Source organism: Hyperolius riggenbachi, chromosome 2 (assembly GCF_040937935.1).
Source record: "Hyperolius riggenbachi isolate aHypRig1 chromosome 2, aHypRig1.pri, whole genome shotgun sequence".
Taxonomy (NCBI): Eukaryota; Metazoa; Chordata; class Amphibia; order Anura; family Hyperoliidae; genus Hyperolius; species Hyperolius riggenbachi.
The window spans coordinates 568,744,780-568,759,076 of NC_090647.1; the positions used below are offsets into that span (position 1 = coordinate 568,744,780).

The following is a 14,297-nucleotide window of genomic DNA, read 5'->3' on the forward strand; positions in this document are numbered from 1 at the left end:
CTGAGTGCAGTTAGTTGCCCATAGACATTGCCTGATGAGTGCTAATGACTAAATAGAGTGGACCTGTGTGTAATCTAATGTCAGTACAAATACAGCTGCTCTGTGACGGCTTCAGAGGTTGTCTAAGAGAATATTGGGAGCAACAACACCATGAACTCCAAAGAACACACCAGACAGGTCAGGGATCAAGTTATTGAGAAATTTAAAGCAGGCTTAGGCTACAAAACATTTCCAAAGCCTTGAACATCCCACGGAGCGATGTTCAAGCGATCGTTCAGAAATGGAAGGAGTATGGCACAACTGTAAACCTACCAAGACAACGCCGTCCACCTAAACTTACAGGCCGAACTAGGAGAGCGCTGATCAGAAATGCAGTCAAGAGGCCCATGGTGACTCTGGACGAGCTGCAGAGATCTACAGCTCAGGTGGGAGACTCTGTCCATAGGACAACTATTAGTCATGCACTGTACAAAGTGGCCTTTATGGAAGAGTGGCAAGAAGAAAGCAATTGTTAACATAAAAGCATAAGAAGTCCCGTTTGCCACAAGGCATGTGGGGGACACAGCAACCATGTGGAAGAAGGTGGTCTGGTCAGATGAGACCAAAATGGAACTTTTTGGCCAAAATGCAAAATGCTATGTGTGGTGGAAAACTAACACTGCACATCACTCTGAACACACCATCCCCACTGTCAAATATGGTGGTGGCAGCATCATGCTCGGGGGGTGCATCTCTTCAGCAGGGACAGGGAAGCTGGTCAGAGTTGATGGGAAGATGGATGGAACCAAATACTGGGCAAACTTGGAAGAAAACCTCTTGGAGTCTGCAAAAGACTTGAGACTGGGGTGGAGGTTCACCTTCCAGCAGGACAATGACCCTAAACATAAAGCCAGGGCAACAATGGAATGGTTTATAACAAAACATATCCATGTGTTAGAATGGCTCAGTCAAAGTCCAGATCTAAATCCAATCGAGAATCTGTGGCAAGATCTGAAAACTGCTGTTCACAAACGCTGTCCATCTAATCTGACTGAGCTGGAGCTGTTTTGCAAAGAAGAATGGGCAAGGATTTCAGTCTCTAGATGTGCAAAGCTGGTAGAGACATACCCTAAAAGACTGGCAGCTGTAATTGCAGCAAAAGGTGGTTCTACAAAGTATTGACTCAGGGGGCTGAATAATTACGCACACCCCACTTTGCAGTTATTGATTTGTAAAAAATGTTTGGAATAATGTGGAACACTTCTCATGTGTACACCACTTTGGGCTTGATTCACAAAAAAGTGCTAACTGTTAGCACAGCCGTTTTCACGCGAATTTTCGCATTGCGCGCGATTGCGAATTTTCGCGCTAAACGATAACGGTTTCGCACGCAAACGCGAATTTCTGCGTGAAAACGATATCGATTTCGCGGGAAAATTCACGTTTGCGCGCGAAAACGTTATCGTTTCGCGCGAAAATTCGCGATCGCGCGCAATGCGAAAATTCACGTGGAAACGGCTGTGCTAACAGTTAGCACTCTTTTGTGAATCAAGCCCTTTGTGTTGGTCTTTCATGTGGAATTCCAATAAAATTGATGCATGTTTGTGGCAGTAATGTGACAAAATGTGGAAAACTTCAAGGGGGCCGAATACTTTTGCAACCCACTGTATATATTGAGATACATGCACATGTTTGATATTGTCATAGACTGGTAACATCCACTGCTAACACCGTATATCATCTCTCTATGACATGTGATATGTTTTCTTTCTTTTTATTGTTACAGTGTGGCTGGTCATTTATTGGTCTTGATGTGTACGGCTGATATGTTGTACATATGTCCCAATAAAAAGATATAAAAACAAAATATTATCCAATCTGACCATCAGTGTTATCTATCCAGAACCTGCAGAGATATTATATTGTTATAACGATGATGATGATGATAATAATAATAATAATAATAATAATAATAGGAATAATACTATGATAACAATACAATTCCCCTGTAGATTTTCGGTGAAGAGCAGCAATAGATAATCTTATCCAGCCATTGGTGCTCTCCCTCCCAAACCCTGCAGGGAAATGACATGATATATTATTACTATTATTATTACTGTGATCATTATTATTGGCAGATCAGCACCCACAATGACATCCTGCAAAGAAATGATATTATTATTATTTTATGAGCCCCCCATTGGTGCAGGCCACCCAATGCCTGAAGGCACCCCTGGGGCTTGATCCACAAAGCTGTGATGACTCTTATCACGGTCGCGCTGGCGTTAGAACGCGCACAATGTTTTTTGTGCGCAAATGCAAATTTGCGCGCAAAATCGTGACCATTTTTGTGCGAAAATGCTAATTTTTGTTACGCGCTTTATAGCACGCACAAAACACTAGCGCGACCGTGATATTGTGAATCCAACCCCTGAAGTGAGAGATATATGGAGGCGGCCATATTTTCTGTATTTTTCTGACTGTAAGACGCACTTTTACCCCCCCAAAAGTGGGGAGAGGAAGTTACTGCGTCTTATAGTGGGAATGCAGCAAATCTGGCGCTTGTTCCAATCAGTGAATGTTTGTAGAGGTGCGCAGTGGGGAGGCAGCAGCGCGATCCATCGCAGCATTGAAGCAGCCACTATAATTACCCACAATGCCTTTCCTTTCATCTTCCTCTGTAATGATGCCTGGCAACAGCCTGCAGCAGCGCGATTCACATCGCTTCCAAGCGGCATAGGAGCAGCACTGTAATTATCCGCAATGCTGGCCCATTGATCCCCCTCTTCATGCACGGCATCAGTGCGATCCCAGCTGACAGCACATGTTCAGCCGCTATGTCCTCAGAGGCTTCCGTACTGCAATGTTTACTGGCGCCCTCTCTCTCATGACCTGCGGCACACGTTCTGGGTCACCCTGAGCTTACTGGTTTGTCTGTAACTCTGGGTGTTTCAAGTCCTACCCCATAGAGCCACATTAATCCATGCCATGCACTGATGAGGATCAATCAGTCTGGAACAGTCTGTATGCATGTTGGATTATTATGTCTCTGTACAATTAACAAGCTGACACATCATTGCATTCCAGCGGCTCTGGAGGTGTGGCTAGCTTACTGGGACAACAAAGGATGATTTGCATATTCAGCAGTGATGCATTGTGGGAGAATCATATGCTCACTCAGAGCCGGGACAAGGTCCTCCAGCACCCAAGGCTGAGACACCAAAGTGCGCCCCTCCATCCCTCCCACCCCAGCCGTCACACACTGATTGCTATTACACTAAGAGGCCCCTCCCCCATCCCTCCCACCCCAGCCATTACACACTGATTGGTATTATACTAAGAGGCCCCTCCCCCATCCCTCCCACCCCAGCCGTCACACACTGATTGCTATTACACTAAGAGGCCCCTCCATCCCTCCACCCCAGCCGTCACACACTGATTGCTATTACACTAAGAGGCCCCTCCCCATCCCTCCCACCCCAGCCATCACACACTGATTGCTATTACACTAAGAGGCCCCTCCTCCATCCCTCCCACCCCAGCCGTCACACACTGATTGCTATTACACTAAGAGGCCCCTCCCCCATCCCTCCCACCCCAGCCATCACACACTGATTGGTATTATACTAAGAGGCCCCTCCCCCATCCCTCCCACCCCAGCCGTCACACACTGATTGCTATTACACTAAGAGGCCCCTCCATCCCTCCACCCCAGCCGTCACACACTGATTGCTATTACACTAAGAGGCCCCTCCCCATCCCTCCCACCCCAGCCATCACACACTGATTGCTATTACACTAAGAGGCCCCTCCTCCATCCCTCCCACCCCAGCCGTCACACACTGATTGGTATTACACTAAGAGGCCCCTCCCCATCCCTCCACCCCAGCCGTCACACACTGATTGGTATTACACTAAGAGGCCCCTCCCCATCCCTCCACCCCAGCAGTCACGCACTGATTACTACTACACTAAGAGGCACCCCAGGGCAGTGCTGCTCATCAGGATTCCGGATATCCGGGTAACCCGGATATTCGAACCTTTTTCAGCTATCCGACCGGATTTGGATTCCGGATACCTGGGCCGAAATCTGGATAGCAAACCACGGATTTTTGGTCGCATACCCGGATATCCGCGGATACCGGTCGGATATTCGAATCCGGGTACTGTAACCATGGAGATGACGTCCATGATGTCATTGGGCCAATCAGAGGGCTCCCAGCCTAAGGCCAAGCAACCAATCACAGAGGGGAACCTTGGCCAGTCCCTCCTGTATATAAGGAGGGGGCCATGATGAGAATCTCGTCCTTGCTTTGTGACTGCCACTGAGAGACAACTCCAGTGTGTTTGGCTAAGCAAGTGCATTATCACAGTGATAAACCCAGCGTTTTACACATAAACACCTTCACTACACTACTGTTATATTGTGTTGTAGTCAGCTAGTCTGTGTAATTTGTCAGTGTCAGTCAGTCACACTTTGAGCTGCAGCATCTGATAGTTCGATCCTGTGTCTGTGTGTGTGCTGTGCACAGTCCAGGCCTCCTGCTGCTGGCTGGCCTGCTATTAGCCTTAGTTAGCTAGTAGTTACAGTATAGGTAGGTAGGAGGATTACTGTGTTATATTGTGTAGTTACTGCAGTGCTATAGTTGTTAGAGAGTCAGTAGTACTGTGTTAGCTACTACAGATTATTGCAGTGCTGCTGTGCTGCTGACTGAGCAGTGAGCAGTGTCAGTGTGTCTTGTTCTACTCTGCTGTCTGTCACTCCGTGCTGATTCACGGTCCAAGCCCGCCGCTAATAAAGTACAAGTACCCCACACATCATCTGTGACATCACATATCTTGTACTATGTCTGGCACTGGCAGCCGGGGGAGGGGCAGCAAGGCCAAGAGGAGAGGGAGCAACATTACGGCCTCTGGCAGCAGTTCTGCCGCATCAGTCTCCATTCCGCCGCTACCCACTGGCCGTCCAGCTGTTAGGGGGAGTCACACTGCAGAGACGCAGCAGCGTGTTGCGGCCATTTTCAAGCAGGGTCAGTGGCGCAAATTGGAGGAGAAAGCCTGTGATGCAGCTGATGATGGATGACGATGAGCAGGCCACCACCAGCCCTACAAAACACATTCTGGACGCAATGGGCTTTGTGGAAGAGTCTGAGATGGTGACAGTAATTGTTGGGGGGGGGGGGGGGGGGAGTCCGTCATCCATGATGTGTCAGCAGAAGAGGAGTTTAGGGCGGGCTCATCATCCCAGCAGTTGATCGAGGAGGGGGAGTTTGATGTTGATGACGAGGTGAAGGACCAGGACTACCATCCACAGGAGGGGGATCATGTCAGCTCTGACTCTGAGAAGGAGTCAGTGGGTCTGGCATGCAGGATCAGCATCGCTGACATTGGCAGGAGCAGCAGTGGGCATGGAATGTGTGACCCACAGCCTGCTGCTCCATCTGCCACTACTACCACCAGCTGCACCACTCAACCCCAGGCCCCACCCCCAACCACCACTGGGAGAAAAGCAGCAGCAGCAGCATCCCATTCTGGGCGACGTAAGGGCAAACTGCAATCCCCAATATGGCAGTTTTTTTTATCTGCCCTCACTTGATAGCAAGTTTGTAACGTGTAATGTGTGCCATGTGAAGATGAGCAGAGGGTGTAACCGCTCCAATTATGGCACGTGCAGCTTCATCAACCATTGGGCCAATAAGCACAAACCTGATCATAAGGAATTCAAGAGGCTGAAGGAAGCTGGCACTGGCCCTTGCAGAGGTCAGAGCACTATAACCAGCTTTGCCACTCCTGCCGACACTGAGGCCTGTTCAGGCAGCCAGTCCTCCTCAGTGGTCTCCTCTGCTCCCTCCTCGGCTTCCCATGCAAGCCTAAAACGCCACCACCACCAGACCCTGCTGAGTGACTCTTTTGTGGTCAGGGCTCAGCCTCCCGGCAGCCGTCGCATACGCCAGCTGAACGGCTTGCTTACACAGGCCATGTCCTCCCAGCTCCTCCCGTACTCGTTTGTGCAGGAGAGGAGCCAGATGCGTGTGCTCCTGCAGTGCGCAGCGCCGGATTAGCCAATCCCCAGCCGGCACTACTTGGCACGCACGGCCATCCCAGCACTGCACCAGTTTGTGAAGGCCAACGTGGAGCGTGGGCTGGATCATGCGTTTCAGCCCAGCTTCTGGGAGTTTGTTGCTGGTAGCTTTGGAGGAAGCAGAGGTGGTCCTGTGTACAGGTTGGGGATGTGCAGCAGCAGGAGGAGGAGCTCACTCCATGAAAGCAGGAAGGAGACACACTGCAGATTTACTTTAAGATTTGTATTAGATGTAACACATACATGGTTTTTTAGGTTATTATGCGGATGTGTATCTTTTAGAGCAGAGAGGAGTTCTGAGTTCAGGTCCTTTTTACTGTTCTAAATCAACAATAAATATTTAACTTTGTATTTGATTTCACGCCAATATTCTCGATGTTGATTGAAGAGTCTTCCAATGAGTGTCCACACTGTCGCTCTTCTGTCGATAGCAGCTAAAGGAGGATTCCGCCAGCCTAAGCCCATATATGGGAAGTGACATCATCAAGATGGCTGCCAGGGATCACCAGGTCTCCTGTGGCTATGCTAGGGCTAGAGTTAGTTAATCACTTCTGTACCACGCTATTTTGTGCTGATCTGTGCTGCGTGGGCTCTCCAGTCCACAGCACAGATCAGGATAGATCCAGGCCGATCAGACTTCCCCCCTTTTTTCCCCACTAGAGGGATGTCCTGCTGGGGGGGTCTGATTGCCGCCGGCAGCTTGCGCCTGCAGGGGGGGGGGCTCTTTAAAGCCCCCCTCCGCAGCGCTTCCTGGCCTCCTTCCCCTTCCCTCCCTCTCCCTCCCCCTGTGAGCGGCGCAGGACGGATTTCCGTCCTGCGCCTGATGGGATAGGCTTTAGCCAATCAGATGCCGGCGATCCCCGGCCAATCAGAGGCCGGGGATCGCCGATCTCCTTTACGGCGCTGCTGCGCAGCAGCGCCGTATACATGTAAACACCGGGGAAGGTCTTCCCCGTGTGTTTACATTTACCCTGCGAGCCGCCGATCGGCTCGCAGGGTGTTCACGGAGACACCCTCCGGGAACTGACATGGAACGGCCGCCATGGAATACACTTCAGGATTCAGGGGCGTGTATATACGCACCGAGAATCCTGAAGTGGTTAAACTACTCATTTTTAATGTAACGAGGTGTCTAGGGCCTCACGTGTGGTATGCATAACCCAGGGGTACTTCTGATGGTTCCAGGGGGCACTCCGGCCTTCATATACTTAACCAAGAATAACAAATGTAGAGTTTTAGAAAATGATAAATCGTATTTAAACAACACCAAATTAGTATTTTAGCTAATTAAAAGTGTAACCCGCTTGATCCGTGAGCACCAGGCACTCGGCTAAGTGGAATCTACCAGACACTGACTCAGATGAAATGATCAAAGATTTATTCGTGACCTAACAGTGGCCACTGTAGAAAGGAATCAATCAGTTATCACAATACACTTCCCTTGCACATCAAAGGTCAAATAACACAATCTTCTGGTCTTCACTGCCGGTGCACCGGTGAAAGCTGCGGAAGGAAACGGTTAGTTACACAGAAATTATAATGAGCTATAATAGGTCTTCTCATACAACAATCAACCACTTTACAGCATATACAGATCACAGTAGCGATATTAGGCGTGGGCTGGGGATAATTATTAGATTATTATTATTATTTATTGTATTTATAAAGCGCCAACATATTACGCAGTGCTGGACAATAAATATATACAATGATACAAGGATGACAGACATAGGGCTATACACATAGAACAAAGTTATACATACAAATTGTACAAAATACATGATCATGCAATATGGGCTGGTTAGGTAGGCCCAGTAATACAAGTACAGGCTGTCATAGGACAGGAGCACATGATCCTGTAGATTACACTAGGGAGTGGAGGACCCTGCCAGAGGCTTACAATCTAAAGGGTGGGGTGGAAACACTAGGTGGGGCTGTTAAATATTCCTTAGAGTTACTGTGTGGTAGGAGGTGGGTAGGCCATCATAAAGAGGTGGGTTTTGAGGGCTTGCTTGAATGTGGACTGGTCTACTGAGCAACTCAGTCCAGTATCGGATCAGTTCTCAGTCTCACGCAACAGTTAAAGTTCCGTTGCTCAGCAAAACCTTGGGGGAAACTCGTGACAGTTCGCAATAGAGTGCTGAATAGTTCACAGTTCGTTGGTTGATCCAATCAGGACCTTGCTCCAAGATCTTATATACTCTTTAGGTTGTACTTGTAGCACACAATACACTCTCCTCAGCAGACCTCCCCTCTAGATTGGGCTTTCCAAAACAACAAACAAAATAAAGGATAAAGCAAATAATCAAAAATGATTAAAGTAAAATAAAGATAAATAAAATATAAAGTGACAGATGCACCCCTCTATACCATCAACACCTTCCCACTACAATAGATCTTTGTTTAAGTGAACTTTGTTGTTAAACCTGAATGAACTCTGAATTAGAGTTGATGCAAATCTTGTAATCCAAATCTGTTACTCTGTATCTTGCTCAGGTATCACCCGGTTGCTCCTGCAGCACACTGTAATATCATAATATGCAGTGTGACTCCTCCTCCCCTCTTCCACTGTAATGCTGACAGGTTCACTTTAAATATCACACTCCTGTTCACTCTGCAGAACACATCAACTGAAGAACTTGTAGCTTGTAACTCAACTCCTGACTCGAAACAGACTTGACAGGGACAATGTCTCTTTATCAACCAGACCTTAAAGGGAGGGTTCAGGGAAATTAAAAATACTAATCCACTTACCTGGGGCTTCCTCCAACCCATGGCAGGCAGAGGCTCCCGGTCTTCTCCGGTGGCGCACCCAACCTGGCCAGGCCGGCTTCCAAGTCGGGCTCTTCTGCGCTCCAACGTGCGTCTCACGCGGTCGCGCTGATGTCATCGGACGTCCTACGGACTGTACTGCGCAATCTCAGTAGTTCTGAGCCTGCGCAGTACAGCCTGGAGGACGTCCGATGACATCAGCGCGACCGCGTGAGACGCACGTTGGAGCGCAAGGAGAAGCCAGACCCGGAAGCCGGCCTGGCCAGGTCGGGTCGGCCACCGGAGAAGACCGGGAGCCTCTGGAGAGGCGGAGAGGGCACGTCCTGCCTGCCACGGGCTGGAGGAAGCCCCAGGTAAGTGGATTAGTATTTTTATTTTTTTATCTCTCTCCGTGGATCTTCCCTTTAATGCTGGCGGGGGCTGCATCAGCTATGCGGGTACTTTAGGGAGGCTTATCACAGTCTCTCAGCAGCAGCTAGTCCTGAACATGCAATATACTTCTTATCATCAGCAGTAGCTTCTCTTAGCACAATGTTGCTGTGTGTGGAAAGCTTTCTCACACTAACAGTCTAGTCTAGTAACACCACTTTGAAACACACTAGGTGGCTTGGGGTTGGCCCGCAGGCCTGTACTCATCTGTCTGTGGTCTCTGGTATGGCTCGGGTCTAGGCAAGGTCTGCCTCCTCCAGCCTCCGGTCACTGTCCAGCCTGCTGCCGCTGTCCTTACTGTTCTGCGCTGGTCTCTCCTATGGCCGCCGGGTCCCCTCCTACTGTCCGGGCGACTGCTACGGCCTCTCTGTGTCATCTCCTGCCCGCTCCGCACCACCAGCTCCTGCCGTAAGTCCTACTCTCTCTCCTCTCTGGCGCGCTCTCTCTCACATGCGCCTATTGAGTTCCATAGGCCTAGATACTCAGTGCTGCCATCTTGTGGCCATTTTTCAGAAGGCAAATCTGCAATAATATTTTGTAACCTTCTTTTGGGGGTTACAAAAGCAATAGTGAATGCTTGGAAATTGTTTAGAAGCAATTATCATGTACTGCGATTATTATATTTGTCAAGTGGTACTTGTGATAATGTTTACTATGCCAGGGGATACTTGGTGAGTACATAGGGTTGCCAGATCGGCTGATGGAGAAAACCGGACAGGGGGTGGAGTTAGGGGCGGAGTCAGAAGCGCACTTTTATGTAGAGTGGGGCTAAGCAATGGGCTTTTTAAAAAATGTTTTTTACAGTATTTATATCGCACTGACATCTTCTGCAGCACATTACAGAGTACATAGCCATGTCACTAACTGTCCTCACCAGTACATGCACATAAGAGACCACTTTTCACCAGTAAATGCACATAATAAGAGACCGCTTTTCACCAGTAAATGCACATAATAAGAGACAGAGCAGAAAACTATTACAAAACTGGAAAACTATGCAAATAATGCAATGCATTTATGGCGTTTTTGCACAGTGAAGTGGTCGATTTCTTGCGGGAAGTTTTAAAAAAAATTTTTTTTCCCACCAAAATTTTTTATTGAGAACAATAAAGTGGACATACATAGGCATAAAGTTAAAATATATATCTGCGCATACATGTATGTACACATTTTGAGCAAATATAACAAATATAACAGTATAACAGTATAAATTGCGTTGTACAATAGTATGAATTCAAGTGTAAAGTATAGTAAGCAGCGGGCTCAGGCGAGATTGAATGAGATTGAAAGTCACGCCTGGACTATATGGAGGGGAGATAGAGCGGAGCCAATGCACACAAAGAGCGGAAATACAACCAGAGAATTATGGGTCACTCACTCACCATATCTCCAGACTCCTGACCTTACCTTGCTTCCTTCACAGATGCAGAATCGCATTGCAAATGACGTGAGTGACGCACGTCATGCGTGCGTTGGCAACGCAGCGTTGGCGTTGCCGTAGCAACGTCGGGAAGCGCGGGCTCGAGGGCGGTACTTAAGCTGGCGTAACTTACGCCGCGTAAGCTGGCTGGCTGTGCCTTTGACTGACAGCCAGGCAGCGAATCAGCGGTCGCGCAGCGCTGGCGGACGGGTGGCGGACGGGTGGCGACAAGTGGCAAAAGGCATAAAACCGGACATCTTAATTGTCCGGTTTAACATGCCTTTTTGGACAGGACACAGCGGCCAAAAACCAGACTGTCCGGTCTAAAACCGGACACCTGGCAACCCTATGAGTACAGGGTTTAAAAGGGGTACATGCCAATAAAATGTTGAGAAACACTGCACTAGGGGACCAGGGCAGGGGATGTGGTGGGGTTGGAGAGGAGGGCAATAGAAAAGTCATGAGCAGAGCAACTGGCTAATATTCTGTAGATGTTATTATCTATTTATGGACAACCAAAAACTCCACAAACATCCATTGTTTGCTTTAGACTCCCAGATGCAGGAATGTTGGACTTTCGCTCAGCCTCGCCCTGTAACATGACACAGCTGGCTCTACCGGATTCTGAAGATCTTTCACTGTCACTCCTCTCTCCTGCTGCCAGCGATGGCATTTGCTGATCTGAGCGAGGAGCTGGAGTGTCCCGTCTGTCTGGCTATTTATACCGATCCTGTAACCCTAAGCTGTGGCCATAACTTCTGCCGGGTCTGTATTGATCGTGTGCTGGACTCACAGGAGAGCTCTGCAGGTTATTCATGTCCTGAATGTAGAGAGAAGTACAAGGAGCAGCCCGGACTGCAGACAAACATTGCTCTGAGGAACATAGCAGAGCGTTTCCTGTCTACTCAGCCAGATCAGGAGGCATCCGGAGTCCATTGTACTTACTGTATCCATTCTCCTGTACCTGCTGTTATGTCCTGTCTGCACTGTGACGCTTCTCTGTGTGATAAACACCTGAGAGCCCACAGCAAGGCGCCAGAACACGTCCTATGTGCCCCCACCACCTCCCCGGTGACCAGGAAATGCTCTGTCCATAAGGAAATACTGAAGTATTACTGCACTGAGGATGCTGCCTGTGTCTGTGTGTCCTGCGCTGAGACTGGAGAACATCAGGGACATCAGATGGAGACACTACAGGAGGCCTCTGAGAAGAAGAAGCAGAAGCTGACAAATGATCTGCAGACACTGATGGCAGAGACAGAGGAGGCTGAGAAAAGAGTCCAGAGTCTGGAGGAACGCAGGAGAAAAGCACAAGAGAAAGCAGATGGTGAAACAGAGAGAGTCACTGCCCTGTTTAAAGACCTCAGGAGACGGCTGGAGGAGCTGGAGAAGAGAGTCCTGAGTGACATCACGAGGCAGGCAGAGATGATGTCACAATCCTATGATGACATCATCAGACAGCTGGAGATAAAGAAGGCGGAGCTGTCTAGGAAGAAGCGTCACATTGAGGAGCTGTGTAACATGACTGACCCACTGACTGTCTTACAGGAATCACACACAGGTGACTTGTGTGACACGGAGGACAGACATGATAAGCAGCTCCATGATGGAGGGGATATGGATGTGGCCGGCATCTCACACACATTACATACAGCACTATCTGATATCATGTCTGGGGTACCTGGGGGGATCTATATACAGCCTGCAGACATATTACTGGATTTAAACACAGCTGGTAATTATCTACATATATCAAATGACAGGAAAACTGCATCCAGCACAAATATTAACCAGAACCGCCCAGACACACCAGAGAGATTTCACTGTCCTCAGGTGTTGAGTGGCCGGAGTTTCTCCTCAGGGCGACATTTCTGGGAAGTGGATGCTGGGGAGACAGATTACTGGAGAGTTGGGATGTGTTACCCTGGTATGGCCAGAGACAGTACCATTGGATGGAATAACAAGTCCTGGGGTTTGTGCAAGGGGGATAATAGGTACTCAGTGAGACATGACAGGAAAGTGATCCGGTTACCTGATGGGATCCCCAGTGATAGAGTCAGGGTATATCTGGATTATGAGGCCGGGCAGATCTCCTTTTATGCCCTGTGTGACCCCATCAGACTCCTCCACACCTTCACTGCCACCTTCACTGAGCCCCTCCATGCTGCATTATGGGTATGGGGAGGTTGCATAAACATACCTGGGGGGAGTCAGGGGGTGTGAGGGATCCGTCCACTGGTGACATCACAGGAATATATTTATAGTCCCTCAGTCAGGCTGATTACTGAGATGAGGAGCACACAAGGCTAGGCAAATGCACAGAGCAAAATATAAAAGGGACATGAGCTCAAAACTCACAGATAGTCAGTGGCTAACACATCATCCTAAAATATAGGAGATATATTGTTGGTGCCATAGGCTTATTGTCCTGCCAGTAATTACTAGATGTCTGTGATTTCCAGGGACCTCCCAGCATCAGCTCTGAATATTCCTCTTGCTTTACACAGTTGTGTTTATTAGCTTTTCACATTACATTGCACTGCAGCCTGACTCACACAGGAGGAACAACCCTCTACCCCCCCCCCCCTTCCCCCAGCAAAATAACTAGTTGGTCCTGTGCTGAGTCCTCAGAGTTACAGAGGGGTCTCCTGGCATGCAGGCAGCGATACTGGAAAACCCAGAATGCTTTATACATGAAGTGTCATGGCTGCAACCCGTCTGTATATTTCTATAATTACATAATGATATAAATAGTAATACCAGCCTGTAAACTGAAAATAAATGTAAAACTGAACTGACCATAAAACATTTTCTCTTCCTTGTAAAGTAAACCTGTCATGAGAGGAAAATGGAGGCTGCCATTTCTGGCCTCCCCTGACAATGCTGCATGTCTGGCTGCCATGCTGATCCTCTGGTTGCAATACTTCCTGAGTCACCAGCCTGGAACAAGTACACGTGGAAGTCAGGGGGAGGGAGACACCTGATCTGCATACTTGTTCCAGATGTGTCTCCACAGGATGCCAATGCTGTTATCTTCCAGCTGTCATACTCATCCTCTGGCCTCACTACTCAGTGACCCAGAACAAGCATGCAGCCAGGCAGCCCTCCACCACTATTACGGCAAGACTCCTGTTTTAGGGATGAGCAGTGACCATACCTCCTAACTCTAGTTGGGAAGTATGGTCCCATGTCCCGCGCAGCCCTTTCCTGTGTCCTGGCATGCACCCTCATCCTGTGCTTTCCCCACCCAGCAGCATGAATGCAGAGTATCACACAGCAGATGCCTTGCATCTCTCCATCGCTGGGAATCCTCCTGTCACTGCTCCCTCTAGTGCCCGGCGTCTCTTCCTGTATGGCGTCATAAGGTGAAGAAATTGGCACTAGAGGGAGTGGAAACAGGAGGTGAGAGATGCAAAGCAACTGCTGCACGATACTCTGCACTTATACTGCTGGGTGGGGGAGCACAGGATGGGGTGGCCATTAACACCACAACCAGGGAACTGTATTGAGTTCGGACATGGCAGTTTCTAGGCCAAATTGCTCCCAGGGCGAGGGTGTAAAAATGCCCCCCTCCCCAGTGTAAGTTAGCCAGGTACAGGTCAGCCAAGTATAGGT

General features: G+C 48.8%; 1 protein-coding gene across 1 annotated transcript; it reads left to right on the forward strand.

The window, feature by feature from the left end:
• The first annotated feature begins 11,348 nt into the window (after positions 1-11,348).
• Positions 11,349-13,488, forward strand: LOC137545192 (E3 ubiquitin/ISG15 ligase TRIM25-like). Its single transcript, XM_068266312.1, has one exon. It carries the CDS (start codon positions 11,349-11,351, stop codon positions 12,903-12,905), a length of 1,557 nt encoding a protein of 518 aa, XP_068122413.1. The 3' UTR covers positions 12,906-13,488.
• Positions 13,489-14,297: the final 809 nt, after the last annotated feature.